Here is a 26,604-nt window from a genome sequence, read left to right on the forward strand (position 1 = left end):
TAAAAGAGCTTTATTGATTATTCAACGAAAGGCGAGATCCCAAAAAGGGGTTTAGTTTGCTTTTGAAGATAATTGCGAACTTAAAAATCTTTTAAAGAAATTTCTCGTATATGGTTAACGCCGCAATGCCATTTTGGCTTGGTATTGGAGACAGATGCAACGAGGTCCTGAGCATGTTAAGAATGCGTTTGCAAATCCAATCATCAATAACAAAAAATGATGACGATAATATTCAGAAAATTGATCACAACAGCCAAATGGCGACAACACCGCGCCCGGTAGTGAATGTTATTGTTTTGTAATAAATTCACAAGCGTACTAACATGTCCTCGCAGGTAAAGCCGAACCTCATCGGGCTGTCATTTTCTTCCCATGACAAGGCTGTACACAATGAGAACCAGTCTCCCGACATTTCAACCTTGTATGCCATTTCTCCGCCGTAAGATCACAGATGAATTTTCTCTAGCTCCCCGATACCTGAGGGTAGGTTATGCGTATTTACACGCTTGTCCGGACAATAAACAGCCTGTTGTGCTGCTAGGCAGTATCCCCCATGCTTTTTGATGAATAAGTACAATGGCCTCAGAAGCCCAGAGGAATGACTTTGCCCCTAGCGCAAGTTTTTGCATGCGTACTCAGAAGCCTTTAAAGAACAACATTTCCCCCCCCCCCCTAGATGTCAGGTAGAGGGATATAAAGAAACAACATAAAAAAATCAAAACTCTGGTAATCTTAAGTACCCGCACCAAACATGTTTCCCATAAGAAGGTGACAGGATATTTGGTTGTCTCTAGTGGCGAAGTCCCTGGGCGTAAAACACGAATGTGTCTTTTCTTAAACTTTATAAAACACTGAGTTCAACGAACGTACTTTCGAGGTCTGTATTTCATGGTACGTTCACCTTTCCGTTAAAAGCACTGATATTAAGTTTACTAACCTTCCGGCGCTGTATATTGTTTTATTTGTCGTTTTTCTGACCTAAATATTTGCTGTAGAAGCTTTAAGAAAGGCCTTCATACTACTGCGAAAAATTCACAGATAGGTCATGTAATCTGGACTTTATAGACTACAAATAGAAAGTTCTCAAAGGAATTGGCGTAGAGGTTATTCGAAAAGTCTGTGAATAAGGCAAAAGTTCGATGTGAGATAGCCGTAATATGACATTCTCCCAAGGACGTTCTGCTCTTTGGCCCCCTGAAAAGTTCCCCAGCAAACCGATACGCTGAAGCAGTCCGAACTAGGTGAGAGATTTTATAAATAGTCGTTCTCAATGTCAGGACCGTTGTTGGTAATAAACTCAGAATTCCTACGCCGGCGGAACAGTGTTCATATGGGAGCTGCAATGATGTGGCCTGTTTTCTGTTTGCACTCAGTTTTGGTCGCAATGTGCTCTGCCATGAACGGTTAGAAATTTTCGTCAAAGTAGCAGTATTAGTTCACACAATTTATGTGTGTTGTTAGGATATGAAGATATGTTAGATATTTTTTTCTTTTTGACTTGTTCTATAACTGCGTGTGATATAGCATCTCGCCTCCGCATCTCTGCTACAATTATTATTTTTTTTGCTTGAAACTGATGCTACGACTACATAACCAATATTTTGTCACGTTTGTGTTGGTTACTAACTAGAAAAACCTAATATGACACTATCTTAGTCAGACAGGAAGTTAGTCGCCACCCGCGCTACCTGTGGTGAAGTATAGAATCGCCTACTAAGTTCGCCTGGAGAGCAGCGATTTGTGATCAAAAGATTTCACTTTGAGTGCTTTCATGGCCCTCCGAAAAAAATTTTACATTTCAAAGACCACTTTCTGTGCTTGTAATGATCAAGACTACGGAGATTTAATTTGGGTGAATATTTCAGATGAAATGATTGTGTATCCGAAAATGTTGGAGAGTAGGAGCGAAAGCGGACAAAAAGTGCTCAAGATTTCAGACGACATTACTCTTAACCTGGAAAAAAGCACAATATTTTCCGAAGAGTTCTTTGTTCACAGTACACTTGATGATACACCGATAGCCTATCACGTAAGTACTTTTATTTTATTTTGGTCAGCGCCATGTGCGGTACCTACCTTGTCGAATGTTTGAAGCACTTGTAACACAATAAAAAATAGGAAAAGCAACACTTACAGGGAGTCAGGTATGTCTTGAAGGGGTCTAGGCATGCATAGGAGGGCGGCGTCTGCCCGCCTACGCGGGGTGTCATTGTTTAGGTTTCTCGCGCGTTAATAGAATGGAAAATATACCCAAAAATGTTCTTCATCCGTACTCGTAAAAACTTGAAAAATTGTTGGTGCAGTGTGTTCTCAAAGCTCTCTCTTATACTTCCTACACCCAAAGATTTGAGGTGTCGATTTTAAACACACATTACGCCACAAAAAACAGCATTCACAGTCACACTACAGCCAAATCAGCGCTGATAACCTCTAGTGTAATGATGCATAAAGCTAATTTATTTGAGCAATATGGAAACTCATAAAAAGGACGAAGTCATGTTTGGACTAAATTCTTCCCAAAGACGTGCGCATGGCGATTAGTAGTAGAAAAACCTCCACCGTGCTTAGACATTTCCGCTGTTTCTCAGCAAACCTGCACTCAGTAATAATTGAAGTTTATCACTATTTATAACGCACACTTACCAATAGCGGGTGTGTTTTCTTGGAGCCCATCATATCAAGATTTTCTTTGAAATTATGAGGAAAGCTAGAAGAGTTGCTTCGCGAAATTCAACGCTGCCAAAAAAAAACAGTGAAATGGTAGATGTGTTCCTAATTAAAAATAAAAAATTGGCGCAGCTTGCACTACTGGTGCATGCCTGGAGAAAGGGTAGATCTAGCTGCCCTTTTGCCTTCGTCGGAGACCGAGTTCTCTATGGCTGGCAAGCCCGGGCTTGCCTGACCGTTTTGTCCGCAGCCTTTCACATCTCTCCCAAAGTGCGGCGAGTTAGCACGCACCCAAACCTGCGGCTACCAGATTTTTGAACTCGGCGTCTGTAGCCAGAACTAGTTTCTGTGCTTCTCAGTTCAGCAGCGAACGCGCGTGAACTGGCGAGGTGAACAGCACACGAGAGATCAAGCCACAAAAGCTGAGCGCTGTGTTCAAGAAGATCAATCTGGCCTGGACGCATACCCAGCGCACCTCCATTAACATCAGAGCTGCTTAAGCTTTTAATTCCGCCATATAGCGTTACCAGAAAAAAATAACAAGAAAAATTACCGAACGCACGTGAGCGTGCGCTTCACGAGTCGCACCCGGCGCCGGGCCTGGCTTGCGCCACGTGAGGTGCTCGCAAAAAAATACAAAAATACCGAGCTCTCCTAAGCGTGCGCCACGTGAGAAGCGCTCTGCATAGGTCAGCTCGCCTTTCAAGAACACTATGCCGAGCGTTCGTGGCGTGATCTCCAGCATGCTATTCTTTTCGCCAGTTCACGTGCGGAACATTTCACAGAGTTCGGAAAGCCGGTCGCCGCTAGTTCTAGAACGTGCTTACGCGGTCCTCTTTGGGAGAGATGTGAAAGGCTCCTGACAAAGCGATGTGTGCCTGTTAGTCATGGAGAACTTTCAGCGACAATTCGGGACATCCGGGTGCAACGGCCGGGCATCCGACGAAGGGAAAGTGGCCGCCAGCTGTGCTGTTTCTCCAATCTTGCCTGCCACAATATTTTTCTTGGTATTTTTGTGTGGGCTTCTCCCGCGGCGCCAGGGCAAGCGCAAGCCAGGATCTTACCGGACGCTTCTCACGAGGCCAGCGCTGACGTACGCTCGGCTAGGATCGGTTTTCAGGCAACGCTAGACGCCGAGACAAAGAGCTTAATTAAGCAGTCCTGAGTAACATTTTCATCAAAGCGGAAGTGCCTAATGGCTTACTTATTTTAAACTTATGACGCTATAGTACAGAGGAGAGCTGGAGCTTTTCTAATATTCATTTTTTTACAAAACCCTGCAAAATAGGAACTGTAGGATAACAAAAATCACGAATTGTTTTCTTTTTTTGAGCACGATGGAATGGTGCCTTTAGAGCGACGTAAGTACAAAGTCGTTTGAGTTTTCTGATAGATATAATACTCTCGTAATGAAGACAATTCAAGGATAATAAAGCCTTTCAAAAACAACAGCAGCGAAGGAGACCATCCCTCCAAATATTTTAGAATTCGGGGGCTTGTGTCTTAAGAGGAAAGATTGACTGTTTAACTTGAAATTATCTGGGCATACTTGTTTCTCTATATGAACGATTGTATTTTATTAGCAATAAATTAAACGCTCAGTGGGCAGCATATACAAAGTAGTAGTAGAAAAGACTTTTTATTCGGCTGGAGCAACCGAACGAGCACGTCGCCCGCCTGGGCGACCAGTCTGCGCTGTTCTTCTTCCCCTTCAGAGCGAAGCCAGCCCAGCCGGATAGGGAGCAGAAGGGCATGGGAGCGAGGCGAGCTCGATAGCTGAGCCGCCCGGCAGTAGAAGACGAAATGGGGTAAATCAGCAGACAGTAGCGGGACCGTTCGGACAAGTGAGATCAGATCAAAAGCGATAGGCAAATAGGTTGGGGGTAGTATTCAGAGCGCTCATTTGAATTCCCCTCAGAAGACGAGTCTCCGGAACGATCAGTAATGGCTTAGGGGTTAAGTAGAGGCGTTTGTCCAGACGGAGCTGGAGGTACACTTCCCTGGTACTGTTGTGCACGGAGAGCGTCCTGCCGTCCTCCTAAGACCGGTACCTGGAATCAAGGGTGCATCAAATAATGTGTCTCGGGCCAGTTTGTGGGCCAACTCATTATTGTCAATCCCGGAATGTCCAGTGACCAAACGGAGGGAAACGGTGGGTGGCTGTATTGTAGAGGCCACTCGCTCGATTTTCTGATAAAATGTAGAGGGTAGGAAGCTGCTCTGTGTGTGTATAATAGCGACGTGGGATACGGAAAAGACTGTGTACTCGGGCGAAAAGGACTGGAGTGCTAAGTACTGGAGCGCATGTGTGGGCGATGGCTTCGGGACGGTGAAGGTACAGGCCGCTTCTACTGATTTCGGGTTAAGTAAGGTGAGCGCGGGGTACCGAGCTTGGCCACACGAGACTCTAGGAACCACAACGGGAGCATCTCTGTAAGCGATCCCCTGGTTCGCGAAAACATGTGAATGTTGGTGCGGGGCCGCATGACGACGACCTGCATGAAGGAAGCGGGATATGTTGGACGGGCGGAGGCGGATGTGGAGGTTAGAGCCGGTATTTAATCGGGAAGAATAAAGGTCGAGACAGGAATTGGAGATATTCCCGTATGGGCTAGTAACCCCTGGCCCTGCAGTGTAAGAGACAGCTCAGAAAACCAGGAATTGTGGTGGAGATTGAGGAGATATATGAAGGAATGAAAGCCCGTGGCAAAACATTGGCAGTTGAAATGGCGATAGAAACGTTAATATGTACCTTGTAGAGTTCCATAAGGGCGATTTTGATGTGGTTGAGTTGATTATTTGTGAACTAGATGTAAGGAATCACGTTCAATGGCTTGTTGAGTAAGAGGACGTTGGCAACCCAGAAAGCATTAGGTTCATGGAGACCCGATCACTGAGTGACCATAAGCCGCAGGAGGTGGGTTCCGGGTTTCAAGTCGCGATGGCGTGGTGTTTGTACGCTTTCAATTGCATGCAAAAGGAAGCCGCGAACCTTACATTTTGCGAATAGAGGAATGGTAGAACATAACTATGGAGAAACGGTTGTGAAGGAGCAGCTCACATTTTTCGGAGCCTGAGAAAGGCCAGCAGTGGTGAGAAAAGACCCAGTGAGATCTACGCCACGTCGGAAGATATCTTGTACGTGACCTGGAGAGCCCGACGAACACCAAAGTGGACTATAAGTGTGAGCTTCTTTCATTTTTTTTAAGTCAAAATAATTGAACATCAACACGGAGCTGCGCACCCAAAGGCGTGTCTTTCTCTTTCCGAGTGAAATAAGGTGAGCACTGGATTCTTTCTCGTTCCTAGAAAGTGTTGCCACGATTACGGCGAACGCTGGAGATTTTTTGACCAATGTTTGCCAATCTCCCTAAGCGCTTGCCTTTCATAAATGCTTCCTCCCTAAATGCTTGCATTTTCAAAAGTGCGCAGGGGGCGCTGGGTAGTCGTCGCGAGGCACGCACACACGAGCGCTAGGTATTTTCTTGGTTTTGTCAGCTGCCGGGTGGTCGCCGCGAGGCCTGCGCTGAAGTTTGGGCGCTCGACAATTTGTTGATACATTTAACTGTGGGCATGAACAATCACAATTTGCTGAACATCTTCGCTGTGAAAAACGCAACCTGCGCACAGACGCGGGTTCAGAACAAGATGACAAAATGGCGCAAACACTCCTTTTCAAGGAAAGCGGAGATGCGAGTGAGAGCCATTCTTTCGGCTGTCCTGTCAACACACGACGTCAACGATATAGGACAAAGATTAGGAATAAGTTGGTTCGTCGGGTTTTGTATGTCTGATAAAAAAAGTCGGGGAAATTGGCAGACAGCGGCTGTCCCATCTCGGATCGAAAATTTTAAGGAAAAATTCTTTCGCGTGGTCGGGAAGGTGTCGATGTGTTGTTTATGTGATGGCGTCTTCACCAGGAGCCGACCGCGTATCATCCGTAGCCAAAACTGGTTCAAACTCTCAGACAGTGAAATAGCGGTTCAGATCATAATCATGTTCACCCGAGTAGTCTTAATACCAAGCCGTAAGAGGGGCAGTTAAAGCAATCGTGGGCTTAGTGCCTAGGGGAGATTCAATGAGATAATTTGGATAGTTAACGCAATGCAGTATTAACGCTGTTACAGAGAACACTGAATCAAGAATGTTTGAAGGCAGCGTAGTGAGTAACAATCTCGGCCCGCAAAACAGTGATTCTGGGAAAACATTGGGTATTGTGAGGTTTGGAGCGGAATGATTGTTGGAGATATTTACGGTGCCAAAATAAACAAAGAAAGTGGGGTAAACGTCCCGGATTGGGCGATGGATGCGAGCACGAGGACTACTCCAGGAAAATTCCGCTGAAATGCACGACGTCCATTCGCCATACGACGCAAACTAGCCGGAAACCGAGCCGTGCGGAATGCGTGCCAAACAATTCAGTGAATAGGCGTTATCGAGGGATGCGCTAAAGGGAGACTGTTAGAAAAATTCTAAAATGGATGCCAAAGAGGGTTTCGGCTAAATCTGCAGGTGAACGCAAAGGGGTACCCGAGATAAATTGAAGTGGGGTGTTGTAGGCTTCTGTAAGGTTTTGCGGGCTGAGGTACGGAAGCCAGGAGAACTATTAAGGGTGACGTGGCGTTCCTGGACAAGACAGCGAAGGCGGCGAACGGTTTTACTGTCTGTGAGTAGGCCCAAAGAGTGTGAGGGGCATATAAGTCGCCCCCATGGAGGTGATCGATGGTAGACGGAAGGCAGCGCAGAAATTTTCACAGCGTAAAGAATGAAAAGGGAGTTACAGTAGAATTTTAGGAGAAATTCCCTAAAATTTATCCTACAGAATTCCCTGTAAGAAGGGTGTAGTAGACCACGCCAACTATATTTGTCATTAGGGCAGAGGGAATGTTCAGTGGCTCTACAACACATGCTTACGCATATAAATGTGAGGGAATGATGTGTCCGCCGCGGCATAGCGGGAGCGATAACTTGGAATAGTGTGAACTGGGCGGAGCCTCCTAGAGAAGAATAAAATGAGCCAAAAAAGGGTGAAAAAGGAGGTACTGATGGGGAGGAATCTTATTTTGTATGTAGGTTTCGGGATTGCCCCTCTGAAGTCTCCGGAATTTCACCACTGGGCATAGTGGCTACGAGGTCCTTCCAGCCAGCCGCGGCTTGCAGAACGGACACCCAGATGCCCGAGAAACGAGGTTTCCTTCCGTCCGTGCACTTGACTTCAGCCGGGAATCAAGTGCACGGACGGAAGGTAAATTCTGACTAGGAAACGCCTATACTCGCCCCGGCTAGCAGACTGACTGGCCCGTGCCCCCGTTTCAGTCCCCATCACGTACAGCTCGTGTCCCGTGCATCGTGTCCACTTTGTCGTTGTCTTAGTGCAGTGCGTGCTGTGTCAATGCAACAACGACCGCGTTCAGCGTCGTTGTTGCGTTGGGCTACCGAGCCCATCTGTTGCCATAGCATCTACGACGAAGTGAAGGAAGAGGGGCGTTCCTTCTTTTTAGCCGGGTGGAGGTGACTCTTGTGGAGGAAGAGCAATGAAGCAAAATGACGTACTTTGGTGGGATTGGTCTTTGATCGCGGTCAGATTCTTGAGAATGATTGTTTCCAGCTGACGTAATAAAGTGTCGTGAGCCGTGGGGGTTCTTTAGACTAAGTAGGCCGAAGGAACCATTTCGGTCGTCGAAGAAGGGGTGGCAATATTGTAAGGTACTCATTTAGCTTCGAAGCTAAGTTGGGTGGTGGTTGTTGGGAGTGTTTCAGTGAGGGTGCAAATGTGCTGTGCAGATCCATATATGCTGTGTTGTTCGTGTTTTTTGCGTTGGAGAATCACAAGTCGTAGGTCGAAGTATCGGTGGCTCTTTTGAAATGAGGATGGTGAAGGTATAAAAGTCGAAGAAATGGGAGCTGCTGTCGATGGTCCCTTTAGTTTAGCAGCGTCAAGACCGGAAGGGTAGTCTCCCAGCACAGAATTGCAGCGTAGAAGCCAGCGCGGGAGCTTGGCTTGAATAGTGATCCCTTAACTGGTCTTGGAGGAGAGTTGCGGATCCGAGGCGATGGCGGCAAGTAAGCAATAAATGATTAGCTTAGGAGTGAAGGTGACTGCAGGAGGTTTTATGCCCACAGTGGTCTGTTTGTTGCGGTGAAAGGCGGCAGAGCCAGATTTACGGTTTGGCCCAACGGTGCTCAGGTGATTTGGGAGGACTGCGTATTGTCTTCTGGGGGCGGAGCAAGATCCATTTCGTCCGATTCGTCAGTCTCAGGCGCCATGATAACGTGGGAATGGTTGGTAGAAATATAGGAAGCGAGAACACTAAGGAAAGGCTGCGGGCACTTAAGTTGCACTGGAACGCACGGTAGAAAGCGTAACCCCGGCCGGGCTGGCGGCGGCAAGCGTGTCCAGCAGCGACGCTGTTTCCGGTTCCCAGCTTTTGGCGCGATCAAAAGCCTGAACTGCGGTTGTAGGACAAAAGGGGCGCCATCAGTGGTGAACTCTGTAGACAGCCGGAACGCGGCTGTGGTCCCGAAGCATTTGGCCTTGCTCATGGCGTGAAGTGCAATCCGAGAAGGCATTGAGACGTATGCTGCGATGACGAAGTCGTCATTTTGCGCCGCAGATGAACTGGAGGTTTAGGCGTCCCTCCAATTGTAGCACAGGGCAGCAGCGTCGAATTCAGTTGTTTGCGTCAGGACTTTCGTGCGAGGGCTCGTCGGTGTCGCCCAGAGCGGTGATCATGGTGGGAGTGATCATGGTGGGACTTGGCAGCGGCAGGGACAGCAGTGCGCAGCGTCGCTGTAAAAGCTACACCTTATCTCCACAGATCCGGAATATTTTTCGGTTGTTATATTGGTAAGAACAAGAGGTTCTTTGGAACTGCTGCCTCGGCTGCTGCCAGTGTTTTGTGCGCTTTTTTTGCCTTTGTGACCAAAATGCAAAAAACTGCTGAAATACTTGATGAAATGAAAAACGAAATGCGCGAATTCAAAGCACAGTTCGAGCGGCACATGAGATGCGAATTGAGAGAGCTCAAAAAGACCTGCGAATTCCTAAGTGAGAAGTTCGAGGAGGCGAAGCTAGAGCGTGCTGAACTAGCCAAGGAAAATAAGGCTTTAAAGGAGGCTAACGAAAAACTTGTGACTGAGCGTGAAAACTTGAAAAACCAGATATCTGAGCATGAACAGACAATCACTGCTTCAGAACAATACTCGCGAAATTGTAACCTGGAAATCAGAGGAATCCCAGTCGTGGAAGAAGAAAACCTCCCTCAGACGCTCCAGCAGGTCGGCAAGCTGCTGGAGGAAAACATTCCGGAAAGTGACATAGAAGTTTGCCACCGAGTTGCGGTGAAGAAGGCCAATGCCATTCCGAGCATAATTGTCCAATTCCGGAGACGCGCGAAACGTGACGCAGTGCTGCAAAAGGCAAAGGCGCGCCTCTCAACTCACGATCTTGGTCACCCGTCCACTACTGCGGTGTTTATAAATGAACACCTTTGCCCGCCTACGAAGCAACTGCTTGGCATGGCCATTGCCCAGAAGAAGGCCAAGAACTGGCGCTTTGTCTGGACTAATGGAGGAAAGATTATGGCAAGGAAGGATGAATCGGCTCCCATCTTCCACATTCGAAATGCCCAGGACGTTGACCGGATCGTGTAAAAAGTGGTAACTCCTTCGTTGCCGGGTGCTGTCGGTGATGGCAGTCTCTCCTAACGATGCTAGTAATTTAGTTACTTCTGAGAAAAACTTAAATTTGACCTGCTTCCACTTAAACATTCGATCCGCAAGGAACAAAGATGATGAGCTAAGCATTTTCTTGAATGAATTCGCTTTTGAATTCCATGTCATAATTCTGACAGACACATGGTACACAAATGATTTTGAAGTATACAGGCGCGATGGCTATGAAACGTTTTTCTTAAACCGATCAAATAAGCGAGGTGGTGGTGTCGCTATCTTGATGAAAAATAACCTAAGCTGTGACATTATACCTCAGTTTTCTTTCTTATCTGATGAAATAGAATGTTTAACATTAATAACCCAAAACCACGTTTTTGCTGTTATTTACAGACCACCAGATTCCAAAATAAGTGCTTTCTTTAACCACATTGATAAGTTTTTAAGTTATGCAAATGACAACCAATTGAAGTTAATCTTAGGAGGAGATTTCAACATTGACGTTTCGAAGCCATCCACCATGCAAATTCAGCTTCTATCAGCGATATGTTCAAATGGCCACGAGATAGCAACAACCACAGCGACGCGTGTCACTGTGCACACTGCAACCCTTATTGATTTCTTTATATCTAACATTATTGGGAGCAACACGCTATCAGGAGCACTATGCTGCGACATCAGCTACCACTTTCCCATTTACATGCTTGTCAGAAGTACGCTTAGGCGAAAATCTAAAACAGGCTTTCCGATAAAAACCCAGCGTGTTACACCTTCTGCCTTAGACGCTTTTCACTGCTCAATTTCGAACTGCACGTGGGAAAGTGTATTTTCCACTGAAACGGCAAATGAGGCCTACGATGAATTCATGGTCATTTTTAAGCGCATTTACCAACAGCATTTCAAAGAAACAATTATAAAGCGCTTAACAAAACCCGTAAACCCTGGATAAATAGTGACTGCTTGAAAGTGATAAAAAGGAAGAAGAAACTTTTCAAAAAATTTCTTAAAACGAAGTCGATGGATGATCTTGGTATATTTAGACAATATAGCAAGAAGCTTAATAATATTTTAAAGAGTGGAAGAAACGCGTTCTTGCTGCAGCAATTTCAGACGGAACACTGCGATGGCAGTGCGCAAGTCTGGAAAAAGCTGAACACTCTGCTTAATCGGGGACAAACCTCGCCTTGTGTTACGGAACTGAATATAAATGGTCGCTGTATCCGCGTGAAAGAATTAGCCGAACACTTCAGCATATTTTTAAAGGATGTCGTGAAAGGAAAACCTCGAAATCAGAATAATTTTTGTTCAGCTATCAGCCCAAATAATCATAGCATATTTCTAGAACCGACGAATGAAAGCGAAATATGCACAATTTACTCTTCCTTTAAGAACAGTCGAGCGCGTGACATCGACAACATTCAAATCACGCCAATTAAATATGTAGTAAAGGTCATAGCGACAGTGCTTGCTTACATGTATAACCTTTCCCTCTCTACAGGCCAATTTCCAAGATGTATGCAAAATTCTAAAGTTATCCTGTTGTTCAAAGGTGGGGATAAGGATGACATGTCAAACTATAGACCAATTTCGATTCTCCCGGTTTTCTCAAAGGGCCTAGAAAAGATTATGTACAATAGGATAGAAAATTTTTCCCGTAAGCACAAATTATTATGTTCATCCCAGTATGGCTTCCTTAAGGGCAAGTCGACTGAAACGGCTCTGCTCGCCCAGAAAGTAATCATACTGAAAGCCTTTGAAAACAAGAACACATGCGTCGGAGTATTCATTGACTTTTCAAAGGCTTTCGATCGTATCAATCATCAAACACTTCTCGAAAAATTGGAATTATATGGCATTCGCGGCTTACCACTACAGCTACTAAGCTCATATTTAGACCACCGCAATCAATGTGTTACAATAGAAAATTACTTTTCGTCATTTCTTAAAATTACAACAGGCGTGCCCCAAGGAAGCATATTAGGTCCATTATTATTTATTTTCTATATTAATGACATTGTTACCATCGATAAAAATCCCAAATACATCATATACGCAAATGATACAAGTTTATTTTTTCAAGGCAAGGACGTACGACTACTACAGCCGGTCATCAACAAAGCACTTCAGTCATTGCAAACATGGAGGGAACCAAATTCGCTCCTTATCAATTCACGTAAAACCAATGCCATCATTTTTCATCCAAAAGGGCATCCCTGCCCCCTATATATATCAGTTAACATTGGCGACTCAAACATTGAAGTCGTTGACACGATAAAAACATTAGGCGTTTTCTTCCACAAAAATATGTCTTGCGACACGCACGTTAATTATCTTATAACCTCAGTTTCAAAGTGCGTAGGCATTCTTGCTAAATGTAGGTATTTCCTTCCTGTGCGGATTAAACTGATAATTTACAATGCACTCATTATGTCTCATGTTAATTACTGCTTTTTGGTTTGGGATTCCACTACCGACGCCAATACCAACAAATTACACCAGCTGCAAAAGAAAGCAATTCGTCATATAGCAAATGCAGAGTATTTCGCACATACGGAACCAGTGTTCATACGTTTTAATTTGTTGCCTATTCATAAACTGTATGACTATTTCCTAGCACTTCGATACAAAACCTCCATTCCTAATAATCAATCTTCTTTTACGGAGTTATTCCAATTAAAAGTAAACATTCCCATGTATAGTATAAGGAACCAACAGTACTGGCACATTCCATTTTGTCGCACTGAATATGGCCGCCAAATGCTTTGTTACGCTGTTCCTCACCTATTGAACAGGTTAATGCGCCAGAAAATAATTTTAGAACAGTATGCTTTCCGTAACCTTCGTCAAAGTTTTCTTTCTTAACAATATTTTCATAGCCCAGAATGTGAACTATTAAAAAGTGTTAGGGTTTATTTCGTTTCATAATATTTTTACACATGAACAGTGTACCTAGATTGTGTGTTATATTGCTAATTTTGTTGTTGTTTCTTTAATTAATGAACTGATAGAAATAACGTGTGTATTTTGTGGCGTCACATGTAACTGTTATACGAACATTAAGTAGAATTGTTTCGATTCTGTAACCTGTGTTGTGAAGAACTGTTTTTATCTGCCCTGACTGCATTGATGCCTTGTACAAAGGGTGCTCGGGCTTATTCAAGTGAAGCTCCTTTCACTTTTCGCTCGAGCCAAACCACATCTTCACCATGTAAATAAAAAAACTTGAACTTGAACTTGAACTTGAGCAGGGTTGGACACGTAGGAGCAAAGAGGATGGACGGGCAGCAGAGCATCGGCGGTGGTTAGGTTAGGAAAGCACAGAATAGACCACTATGGATTACGTTCTTGGACATTAAAGGGGCATATGACAACGTACACAGAGAACGGCTTTGGAGAATGCTGAAACTCCAGGGATTAGATGACGAGTTAGTACAGTTCCTTATAGCAATCTATAAAGACAATAAAGTGCACCTTACTTGGGAAGGACAGAAATGCGCCCAGAAGGTCACCATCCATATGGGACTGAAACAGGGATGCCCTTTGAGCCCAGTACTGTTCATGCTTTACATGGCAGGGTTGGAAAAGAAACTGGAAGAAAGTCAAGTAGGGTTTAGCCTAACCCATATGCTGCAAGGCGAAGTGGTACAACAGCATATTCCGTTAATGTTATACGCAGACGACATTGTTCTTTTAGCTGATAACCAAAGAGATATGCAGCGGCTAATAAATATTAGCGGCCAGGATGCCACTGACCTCGGGTTAAATTTCAGTGCAGAAAAATCAGGAATAATGGTTTTTAATGACGCTACCACCGACGTAGTGTCTATCCAGCAAGGCGAACTACCTAGAGTGAAGGAATATAAATATTTGGGAGTGTGGATAAACGAAGGGGATAACTACTTAAGAACCCACGAGGATCAACTTAAGGTTAAGGGAAAGCGAAACGCAGCTATAATGAAGCATAGAGCTCTGTGGGAGTATAACAAATATGAAGTATTAAGAGGAATGCGGAAAGAAGTAATGCTTCCGGGTCTCACGTTTGCGAATGCTCTACTCTGCTTGAAATCAGACGTTCTATCAGGCCTAGAAGTAAACCAGAGAACGGTGGGACGTTTGGCCTTAGGCGCGCATGGAAAAACAAATAACGAAGCAGTTCTGGGAGATATGGGCTGGGCGTCGTTTGAAGTTAGAGAAGCACAGAGTAAAATATGCTTTGAGATGAGGTTGAGAGCAATGAATCAACGAAGGTGGGCAGCTAAGGTTTTTAGGTACCTATACTTGAAAAAACGTGAACACGCAGTGGTTAAGAAAGACTAGAAGGCTAACGATGAAATACGGAAAGAACAGTGGAGAATCCAAAACAGCCAAGGTAACCAAAAAAGAGGCAAGGCAGATTGAAACGAATAATAAAATGGAGGGAAAAAATGGAAGCTATAACGTCGTTAGAGATGTACAGGGCTGAAAAATTGAACATCAGAAAGGAAAATTTCTACGATAATTCCCAGGGCAGTGCTTTGCTTTTTGAGGCTATAGCAGGTTGCCTGCGAACTAAGAGTTTTGTGGGGAAGTATTCACAAAGTGGTGGGGTATGCGTGGTCTGCGGAAAAGAAACTGAAACTATGTGGCACATAGTGTTAGAATGTGAGGACATCCATCCAAATCTACATGAAGGGAATATTCGGCATCCAGAAGCCCTAGGATTTAAGGGTATCACAGAGGAAGTTAAATTCAAGGCTGTCGAGGGGACGAAAAAAAGATTAGAATGCTAATGGACGAAAAGCAGAGAGGGGAATATTGCCTAGGACAGTTACCACCTGTAGCAGGAAATAAAAGTATTTTGTGCCTAACACGCTTTTTGTGCCTGCCTAAGCAGCGGTAGTACTAAACCAAGAGTGTAAAACATGGGTATATTAGTCCCTTTTGGTAAGATGACATGTCATCACCCCGCTTAAAAGGGGAAACCAATAGCGATCATCATCATCATCATCATCATCATCGTTACTACATGCGCCCGCCGCGCGGGGCCTGCTCGTGGTAGGGTGACCATATTCGTGGGGGTAGAAAGTGGGACACACCAGGGGAGTGGGGTGTGGATGGGGGCGCAAAAGCAGAAAAGGTTTATATTTTGAGAAAAGAACTGAATAAAATTACTCATTAAAAATTGTTGCAGTTTTACTAAGCAGTGAGCACTCACTCAGGACGAGGCAACCCCACTTACAGCTCAATTACGTCCATTCATTTTGAAGGTTCCACTTTGGGCTCTTCGTTGGTGTATTTAGCGGGAGGCTGATTTTTGTTTTTAAGTAGGAGTTTATACCGCAAGATTTGGTTGTAAAAATCTTCGAACTACTGAAATTTCATCCACTCAAGCAACACTGCACGCAATGTGGACAGCACAAAACGAGACTTCTTGGATGTCCACGTGGACTTCACAACGGGAAAAAACGCGCCGTGGTTCCAGGAAAACACAGGGCCAGTTTCACGAAGCGGACAATCTCGGCGGAGCATAGAGCCTCTGTTGCCATCTCTTTAAAAACCCAGACACCGACATACCGGCCGGAAGAGCTCCAATGTTCCAGTTTTTTTCTTCAACGCTTTGTTTAAAGGATTCCACCGGTGAAACAATCACTCTTCAAATCCGTCAGCTGTTTTAGCTCAAGAAATCACAGGAATTAATCGAGGCTGCTTTTAATTTCCTGCCATTCTGGCATTTTTCGTAGCAGTACCCACTTTGACCTCGCAGTATCTGCAAATCTTGGTATCTGCCCAGATATTCTATACAGGCTTCACGTCGCACACGTGCAGTTTTATGAAACCATATTCTTTGAAGAGGAACAGATTCGACAAAGAACGATGCTGTCACACTATGTTGATCTCAGAAACGCACTCATTGCGAAGATCCCTGTTGAATATGCAAGTATAGTCAAACAAACGCAAGTAAGTTTTTTTTTCGATATTTTTTTTAAAGTGCAGTGTTGCAAACCGAAATAATACATCTGTGCTAATACACAGTCTCTTCATCGGGCGATGAAGGGGCTGTAGCCATATACATAGCGAGAGAGGGAAAGAGGAAACGTTTATTGAAACAACAGGGACGGGGTAGGGGAGAAATGATTGATTCCTCTGTCATAGGAATCAGTAAAACACGAAATTGAAATGTGCAGCGATATCTGCAGCTGAGCATGATTTGCACAACGGCGGATGTCTTGTGGGAAGACGTCACTCTGCTTGGTGAGCGGCGTCCTGCTGGCGGGTCGCTCGGGCAAACGTGTACTGGTGTCATTTCCGTGACGGATATGACGTCAGTGAAATCTTGGTGTAGACCAGAATAAACCACTTAATTAACGTACTCCTTAGTACTTAAAGTTGCTTCCCCGCAAGAAGACTCTGTGTGCAGGGGTGCACCCTTTTCAGGCCGCTTGCTACGTTGTACTGGCGTCACTTCCATGACTGATATGACGTCAGCGAAATCTTGGTGTATCCTGTAATAAAACACTTTCGTGTTAAAAGAGTTAGGAGCTGCGGGTGGCTGTCCTAGTCCGGTAGGCCGACAACAAAAAAATATTTCTTCACGCGCGTCTCCACGAGAGAAGAAGCGCTCGTGGGCAAAATCAGATTTAAATTTTATTTTCTTTATGAATATTTTAAAGTACTTTTTTTAAGTTGTAAAACGTACTTGCAGCAAGTCGGCACATTTTCGTTTTTCTTCAAGTCGCTAGGCGCGAATTTCGAAACTAGGCACTCCAGCGAAGACGGGACATGATTGTGTTTCGGAACGAAAGACGTGACGGCAGCGGACCTCAACAACAGGATCTCTTGTCCGCGGTGGAAGAAGAGACTCCACCGCGTTCTGGTCCCCATAGCTGGCGGTGACTCGTGTAGCGGCAGCTGCAAAAATACAAAACAAACTGTTCTAGCGGAGACATGTAGTAGTAGTAGTAGTAGTAGTAGTAGTAGTAGTAGTAGTAGTAGTAGTAGTAGTAGTAGTAGTAGTGCCACTTTATTTTACATAGGGTTCAGGGTAGGGGGGTGGCGGGGGCGGCCCAGGGCTCTGTCCGTGACGGTTTCTTGCGTTGCGAGGTCAGAGCTCCCCAGAGCCTGCTCCCAGTGAGAGGAGGAGGGGTCGCGCCGACACTCACAGAGGAAGTGGAATAGTGTGTCCAGCGCGCCACATGAGGTGCAGTGAGGGGAGGCGAATTGGTGTGGGTGGATGTGCACAAGCAGAGTGCGGTGTGGGAAACTGTGGGTTTGTAAAAGCCGCCACATGTGCGCTGCCGGCGGAGTGAGTGAAGGTTGCGGGGAGGTAGGGTCCTGCGGAGGAGGCGGTAATGTTGAGCTATGTCCCTGTACGTGAGTAGGTTCGAGTGGGACATTTCGGGGATGTAGGCGTAAAAAAAACCGGGATATCAATGCTCGGGCGTGTTGGTGTTCCGTCTCATTACAACCTACGCCGGTGTGGGCCGGAGTCCACAGCAGCATCACGGGGTGGGCAGGGGTATTCTGAAGAAGAATTTTGAGGGCAGATACGTGAATGACTCCCTTTGTGTAATTTCACAGGGCAGTTTGGGAGTCAGATAAAATAGGTATAGGGTAGGTAATTGAGTAAGGGCAAATGCAATGGCCGCCTCTTCCCCAGTTACCGAAAAGGTGGTGGTGACTGTAGCTGAGACCTGAGGGATTGTTGGACAAGCGCCTACTACAGCGAGTGCGAAGGCTGGACGGGATGGGTAGGCCGCTGCGGCTATACGTAGAGCGTGTGCTCAGGGGGAGGGTAGCGGGAGAGGTGTGCTTGGGCTCGGGCTAGACGGCGTCCGCGGTGGTAGGCTGGATGCATATTTCGCGGGATCGGCTTTATGTGGAGACGCGCGAAGAAGCCGGGGGATGTGAGCTGTAGGGTCTAGTAGAAGCGGGGGGTTGGCATGAATTCGATCGAGGATCTGCCGACCAGCCGGGGTCTGGAAAAGGCACGTGAGCTGGGCCAGCTGCGATGGGCTTCGATTAGTTCGTCTATGGTATACCAAGCGCGAAGAGTCATTGGGTGGGTGCGTGTGGGGGCAGTAGCAGCACGGAGCGATAGGCTCTTCGAAGTAAGGCATCGAGGGAGGTGCGTTGAGAGGGGGTGAGCTGTGCGTATGGGTGAGCAAAAACGGTTCACCAGGAAGCACTGCACAAGTCGCAGCCGTTCTAATTCTGTTAGTCCATGTTTCCTAGACGCGATGCGACCAATAGTTTGGTGGTGTGAGTGCGCAAGACATGTATAGCAGGGATTCATACGCCCCCTCGCAACACCCCCCTACCACCCCCCAAGAAGGGTTTGGACAGCCCCCCCCCCCCTCCTCCTGAGATCAGATCAGATAAAACTTTATTGTTGGCACAGGTGGGACCGTTTTCAGGTCGACTTCAGTGTCTTCCGGTGACGGCAAGAGTCATGTAGTTCTCTGCGGCGTCTTCGGCCACCTGGGCTAGTGAGACCTGGGTCATAGGGTCTGTGCTGAGCAGCGCGGCCTCCCACTGCTCCTCGTGCGTAATTTGTAGTAAAATGGGGGTGCTTTTTAAGAGTTTGAAGGGGTTTTTCTTCACAGGACCAAATCACATGTGGTAGGTCTGCGTATTTATGGTAAAGAGGACATCAGTTAGAGTACAATTCGGGGTAGTAGAGTGATAGGAGGGCAGCGGTGGGAAATGTGGATGCTTGAAGTTGGCGCCATACAACAGCGTGGCGGCGGGAGAGGGAGGGATCGGGTGGTGGGAGGAGAGCTCTGGACAGTCGGTAGTGATCGAGTACTGATCGACAGGTCAAGAGGCGGTCCCTATGGGAGAACGGTTGAGGAGATTCTGCAGCGTCACAGGGCTCTCGGATTGTCAGTTCTCGGGCAACCTCGTGTGCCGGTTCATTTCCTGGGAGTTCGGAGTGGCCCGGTGCCCAAACGATATATATTTTCCGTTTCGGGAATTGGCGTGCCTGCAGGAGTAAGTGTAAAGTTCGGGGGTCAACTCGCCCGTTGGAGAAAGTGGTAATGGCCGATTTGGAGACGCTTATTATAGTAGTAATCTTAGGGCTGGAAATAATGGCAAGAGCGACAGCCATTTCTTCGCCTACAGTTGACCTACAGTTGACGCGTCGACAGCCCTTTCGATCAGGGAAAGCTGACCTTCGAGGCCAGAGCTGGCCAAGGCTCTCTCCCAAAGCTCTGTGGAAAGGTGGATGTTAGGGGGTCTAGGGTGGACTTGTCGCAGCCGCCCACTATGTGTCTGAGAGTCCCAGGCTCTCCACAGAAGCGGCAAAGGGGAGAAACGTGTGTCCGGTAAAAGAGGTGTAGTCTGGTGGGATGCGGGAAGGTGTTGACCTGCAGGGCACGCAGTAACCTTTCCTGATCTCTCGGTAGCGATTTGTGTGGTGAAGAGTAGGTTTTACGGGACAGCCTATAGTGTTGCGTGATTTCCTGGTAGGTGACAAGAGGTTGCAAGCGCTCGGGCTCGGCTTCGTTTTCACCAGCGCTGGCTCGGCGGGTCAAATCTCGAGCCACGAGGTTGGCGATCTAGTTGCCGGGGATTCCGCTATGAGCTGGTGCCCATACAATCCTCACTGGTCTCGTTGGTAGTCTCTGACTGATTAGTCGAAGTGTTGTGACGTGCAAGCGACCGTTGGAAAAGTTTCGGCACGCCTGCTGAGAGCCTGAGATTGTAATAGTTCCGGGTCTCAGGTTTGCGAATGCTGTACTCTGCTTAAAATCAGACGTTCTATCAGGCCTTGAAGTAAACCTGAGAACGGTAGGACGTTTGGCCTTAGGCGCGCATGGAAAAACAACTAACGAATCAGTTCAGGGAGATATGGGCTGGGCGTCGTTTGAAGTTATAGAAGCTCAGAGTAAAATATGCTTTGAGACGAGGTTGTGGGCAATGGATCAACGAAGGTGGGCAGCTAAGGTTTTTAGGTACCTATACTTGAAAGGCGTGGACACGCAGTGGTTAAGAAAGACTAGAAGGCTAACGATGAAATGCGGAAAGAACAGTGGAGAATGCAAAACAGCCAAGGTAACCAAAAAAGAGGCAAGGCAGATTGAAACGAATAAATGGAGGGAAAAAATGGAAGCTAAAACGTCGTTACAGATGTACAGGGCTGAGAAAATGAACATCAGAAAGGAAAATTTCTACGATAATTCCCAGGGCAGTGCTTTGCTTTTTGAGGCTAGAGCAGGTTGCCTGCGAACTAAGAGTTTTGTGGGGAATTATTCACAAAATGATGGGGTATGTGTGGTCTGCGGAAAAGAAACAGAAACTATGCGGCACATGGTGTTAGAATGTGAGGGTATCCATCCAAATCTACATGAAGGGAATATTGGGCTTCCGGAAGCCCTAGGATTTAAGGGTATCAGAGAGGAAGTTAACTTCAAGGCTGTCGAGGGGACGAAAAGAAGATTAGAATGCTGGTGGACGAAAAGCAGAGAGGGGAATATTGCCTAGGACAGTTACCACCTGTAACAGGGAAAAGAAAGTATTTCGGGCCTAATAAGCTTTAGTGCCTGCCCTAAGCAGCGCTATTATTAAACCACGAGTGTAAAACATGGTTATATTAGTCTTTTTTGGTAAGATGACATGTCATCACCCCGCTTTAAAGGGGAAACCAATATCAATCATCATCACCATCAATCATCAGGTGCAGGGGTTTAATTCAGGGAATGGCGGCGAAATGCCTTTCAGTTAGTGAGGTACCCCGTTGCTTTGAATATTTAAAGTGGCCTGGAGCGACGCCCCGTCGTCGGTCCGGGACGGAAATGGCGCTCAGTTTCTCCGTAGGCCCTCCAGAAATGATTGTAAATAAATGCAAGTGTGGGCAGTGCCTTGAACGAGGTTAGCGGCCGAAGAAAACTTAGCATGATGTGCAGTTAAGGGCGGCACCACCTACAACAACGGCGGCGCCACCTAGCGGTGTCTGAAAAATTTGAGATACGTCGCTCAGGAGCGAGCCATATCTTTTGAGCCGCTCTTTTCGAAGAGCCAGGGAGTCGTGTTTCAGTGTGCGTGAGCGCCGTTTCTTTTGATAGTGAGGCCGGTCTGGGATGCCAGGTTCGCGCCATCTATTATCGGTGCGAGGAAATTGTCCCTTCGTGCTGGGTGCAGTTAACAGGGCATCTGTTGGGGCTAGTTGGTTATGCATAGCTTGGTCCTGTGTTGTAGTTTTCATCGTCCTTGTTTACTAGTCAAAGTTTAAGCGCTTTCCATTCAAGCTATGGGTGCAGTTGATTTTACAAATTCTCCCCGCGCCTTTCCTCGCTCATGTCGCGTCAGCAGACAGAGCGAGTCAGGAGCTAGCCGCATCTTCTGAGCCGTGATCCAATGAGCGGCGTTTCTAGGCGCTCGGCTATCGCTTAACGGGGTTCTTTTGGAGGGAGGTCCTCGGCGAGTAGCGGGTCTACCAAAGAACCACCCCCAGAGGAGTGGCGTGGTGAGTTGGATATCCAGGCTGTGCTCAAAACATGGCTACGGGGACTCACGAAGGCAGGCGAACCGCTCTGGTTACAGCCTTGAAAGGACGCTCTGGGTCCCGGCTTGGAGTATTCTAGGCGGACGCATCTGGCCCTCACGACGGGTGGTGGTGCACGGTAGCCGTAGTTCATCGAAACGAGCCAGTTCAAGGGCTCACTTTTCAAGCCTCGGACATTACTCACGCGGAGGAGGTCGCCATAGCTCTCGCTGCAGCGGACCACACATATCGGATTATTATTACCTATTCGCGGAGTGCGTGCCAGAATCTCACGAAAGGTCGCATCACCACTCGCGCTGCTCGAATCCTCAAGGGCTGTTATTATATAGACCGCGCAATACACGTTTAGTCATCTGAACTCCAGCTAATGCAAGACTAGGTGGTAATGAGGCTGCCGATGCCTCAGCCCGCGCGCTTGATTCCCGGAACCCTCCTCGCCCTCCATCGCCTGACGATGCAGAACCCAATTCGGTCACCTCATTTTGCAAAATCGTAGCGATGTACAAATAGAACAGGCTCCGATTTCCGCCTCCGGCGCCGGGCCTGACTAAGGCTGACGAGCGCTGGCTCTTACGCCTATACACTAACGCGGTGTTGTGCCCGGCATAACTTAAGCACTTCAATCCGGCCTTCTCCGGGGAATGCCCACACTGTGATCATCCGTTTGCGGGTACTTTTCACGTGTTGTTGGCATGCCCATCTCACCAGGCGGTCCCCCCAATCACATCCCCTTCCCCCCGTACCCGCGAGAGCTGGGAGGCTGCCCTGCTCGGCTGCTCGACCTTGAAGAGCCAAAGAGCCCTCGTGGTCACTGCGCGCGCCGCCGCAGAAGCCACAGGGGTCCCGGACTATAGACGCCTCCTAAAGTTTGTACAGGGTCGGCTCTTAAGGCCGCCCCTATCTCTCACATGTGCATAGTCCTCAAAAATGTTTTTCACCACCACCTCAACGGCTCTTCGCTCGATCAGAGAACAGTGCCGAACCAGATGGCTCTGGACGAATTGTGTCGGCACGTTCCCGTAGAGCCAATTGAGGCGTGTTGGCCGACCCAGCCGGGTCTCGTGTGAAAGTTTCGCGTCATCTATTATCGGCACGAGAAAGCGGAGCCGCTTCTCTTGGGATAAACAGAGCAAAGTGTTGGGCATAAACCACAATCTAATTTTCATGTAATAAAATTACATCCTTGTATCATGTTTTCCAGAACCATTTTTCCTGAGTGACAGGTCACTAGTGTTTCCGAACTAACAAAGGTGGCAGAAAATTTACATTTTTTTAAGAACACGATCACGTCGTCCAGATACACCGAGCAAGTTTGCCACTTGAGGCGCGACAGCACCATGTCCGTCAGTCTTTGAAAAGTGGCTGGAGCGGAACACATCCCGAACGGCAACACTTTAAATTCGTACAGTCCATAAGGCGTTACAAAACCGGTTTTCTCGCGGTCCCGTTCACCGACCTTGATCTGACAATATTCGCTGTTTAGGTCCATAGGCAAAAAATGGCGGGCGTGTTGTAGTATGTCTATGGAGTCGTGAATGCCAGGCAACGGGTAAACATCTTTTTTGGTAACCTCCTTGAGCTTGCGGGAGTCCACACAAACCCAGAATGTCCCACCTTTCTTTTTCACTAAAACGACTGGCGATGCCCAGGGACTATTCGACGGTGCGATGACGTCGTCTTTCGGCATTTGCTGTACTTGCCGCCATATTCCATCACGCTCCTTGGGGGCCACAGGGTACGGGTTCTGAGGGATTGGCCTCGTCGTTTTTTTGGTATATTATTCGGTGCTTTGTCAGATGCGTGTGACGGACACCTGCCGTGGACGAAAAACAGTCCCCATATTGTTCCAGTAGGTGGAGGAGCGCTCGGCGTTTTTAGACGACAGGTTGGTGCTGACGTCTATTGCGAGTTCAGAGCTTGTTGTGGCGGTGGCACCAGTTTGGAGCACAAAATAGCCCTCTCTGTCGTCGACACCTTCGAAGAAGGCTAAAGTAGTCCCTTTCAAGATGTGCTGTCGTTCATTGGCGAAATTGGTGAGCAGGAGATTTCTGCGGCCACAGGACAGGTGCACCAGGCCTCTCGTGATGGCAAGACCGCGGTAGAGAAAAATCGATGTATGCAGGTCAGCAACGCCATCGGCAGTGCAAGGATCGCCGCACGCTACTGCGACAAACACGCAGGATCGCGGTGGCCCACTTACGTCGTCAGACGTGGGCGCTCGATAGGCTGGCTGTACTGGACGCAGGTTCGTCGATAGGCTCACCCTGCCCTGGTCTATGTATATAACGGCGTCGTATTCACGCAAGAAATCCAGGTCGGGGATTACGTCTTTGCAGCACCGAGGTAGAATGACGAAAGTGCCAACAAAGTCAGTATCTCCTAGACGAATCCTAGCCGTGCATTTCCCGACTGGTATCATGAGGTGGCCTCCGACAGACCGAAACTGAGGCCCGTCCCACGGAGTCTTTACCTTTCGCAAGCGCTCGGCAAATTGCTGGCTCACGATCGAATATTCTGCTCCGATGTCCAGCAAAGCGGTCACCTAATGCCCGTCGATAGTAACCCCGAGCTTAGGACTAGGGCATTCGTCGCCGTTAATGGTCGTCGTCGTTGTGTGCGTACACTGCGGCAATACTCTATGGGCACTTTGTTCTTGTCGAGTGGTCGCGGCACATCCGTTGGTTGACGTCGGCGGCGGTGGTAGGTCCTCCGAGCTTCTGCCTCCCGAGGTCTCTTCGACTAGTTTCCCCGCTGGGGGCTGGAAAACCGGACGTCGGGGCCGTCTCGAGGGGCACGACGCGTCGGGTGGAGGTGCGGTGCTGAAGAAGATGAGCGGGATCAAGTAGTCGACGTGGTTTTGCGTGCGGAGTCGGCGATTTCGGGGAGGAGGAGCAGCCGGGAAGAAGCCACGGTGTCCGATCTCGTGGTAGAGGCCCCATCTGTAGACGGGACGAGGCTCACCGCAGTGATAACACAGGGGCTGCCATTCAGCTGCGCGCCACAAATCTGTTTTTCGAACCCGGGTCGGTGGGAATGTCGGCTGAGAAGTGGGCGACGACTGCCCAGCCGGGGGTGACTGACGGGTTGGGACAGTCGGCAGGTTTGGTGCTGCTCACGCATGGCTGTGGCGTAGCTTGCGGGGCTCTCTTGCATGGGCGGGTCGGTAGGCGAGAATGCTTGGCGCAGCTCTTCGCGCACAATCCTGGCAACGGAGAGTGTCGACTGTGGGGTCGCAATTTCAAGCTTGCCTAGCTCTTCGCGCGAGACCGACTTGATCAATTCCCGCAAAGAACTGAACTGACGACTCCGCTCCTGCCCAGCCCACTCGATAGCCGTGGCCTCCCTGACCGACTCTTGCACAGTGCGTGGCGGGTTTCAGACAAGGCCGGCAAAAAGCTGCTCCTTGACGCCGTGCATAAGGTAGCGAAGTTTCTTCGCGTCCGGCATGGCAGGATCAGTGCGGCGAAAAAGGCGTGCCATGTCCTTGCCAAATTCTCGACTCCAGCAACCGCAGCGCGTGGTCGCGACGATCCTGGTCGGAAAAGGCTTCCTGAAGCTCCTGGCGGAAGTTGGTCCCGGAGGTGAATGTAGCCTCATGGTTCTCGTACCAAGTACGAGCGCTGTCTTCCAACGAGTAGTAGACGCGCCGCCGTTTGACCGCGTCGTCCCACTCAATAAAAGTGGAACAAGCTCGAAATGAGCTACCCATTCTTTCACGTCCTCGAAGACATCTTCTTGCAATTTATTGGGTTCTCGTGGGTGGAGAATTACCACCTGGGGTGTGGCCATAACGGGAGCTTCCGGACGGGTTCGGACGTTAGAAAGGCCCGACAATTCAGGAAGGAGATGCAGTTGGCGCCGACTGCTCCGATGGACCGGGGTGTTGATTAGACACGGCCTTTCTGGGCTGGCCCCGGACAGGGATCCAGGCATCAGAAAACCCGGCACCATCCAGTGCTGCGTCTTAGTAGAGGGAGGTGCATACAACAGGGTGGCGATGTACCTATTTATTAGGCGTAGGCGCTACACCAAAGAGTGCAGGCAGCACAGCGAGTCTCAGCGAAGATGGCTGAAGCAGTCTGGCTGATGATGATGATGATGATGTCCTCAAATGTTTTGGCACGTACCCACAAGGGGGGAGTGGCCAGGGCTTAACCGGTTAAAAACATGGGGACTTCAAAATACTTATTTCCGGAAAGAGGCTGTAAAAGGAAACTTAGATGTGAATGAAACCCGAATTACCCATTAATCAGCACCGTTTAGCAACTCAAACGACCTGAGGCAGAACGAAAATTTTGAATGCAATTATATATATCCCTTCTTGCAAACCCCAGCTTTGATGCGCCAATAGATAATATAAGTGTTATCGATAAAGTCAACCCCAACCACTCAATCGGCTCCTTCAAAAACAGTTGTCTAGCGTGCTAGTGGTGGACGTCGTCGTCTTCGAACACCTGGCTGGCTAAGGAGCACGAACGTATCTACCTGGGGATTGAACACTGCACGGCGATCACACACACCGCAAAACGGGGATATCGCTGCTTGACAAATATGCACGTGACCATATGTTGCACGGAAGCAATTTGAATAGGTGCTACGTAATGACAATGCGTTCATTTTACGCACATTATTGACAAGGTGCGTTCAGTGCATGTGTCCAGTCGTGCGCAAGTTTCTTCGCATACCACTCCCGCTCTTTCTCGTATGCGACGTTCGCTTCATCTGGGGCTACTGACTCACAGGATTATGCAATGAGCATTGTCAGCCCTGAATTTGCGCTA

At 47.8% G+C, this 26,604-nt stretch overlaps 1 protein-coding gene across 1 annotated transcript in view; it reads left to right on the top strand.

The window, feature by feature from the left end:
• Window positions 1-1,298: 1,298 nt before the first annotated feature.
• LOC144151723 (venom metalloproteinase BumaMPs1-like) overlaps window positions 1,299-26,604 on the top strand; it is a 191,101-nt gene continuing 165,795 nt past the window's right edge. The window contains exons 1-2 of the mRNA XM_077682845.1: window positions 1,299-1,403; window positions 1,866-2,029. Of these exons, the coding sequence (XP_077538971.1) occupies window positions 1,331-1,403; window positions 1,866-2,029 (237 nt within the window). The 5' untranslated portion in view covers window positions 1,299-1,330. The remainder of the gene's footprint in view (window positions 1,404-1,865; window positions 2,030-26,604) is intronic.

Source organism: Haemaphysalis longicornis, unplaced genomic scaffold (genome assembly GCF_048455015.1).
Source record: "Haemaphysalis longicornis isolate Haplotype H1 unplaced genomic scaffold, Haemaphysalis longicornis Haplotype H1 scaffold_9, whole genome shotgun sequence".
In the NCBI taxonomy this organism is placed as follows: domain Eukaryota; kingdom Metazoa; phylum Arthropoda; class Arachnida; order Ixodida; family Ixodidae; genus Haemaphysalis; species Haemaphysalis longicornis.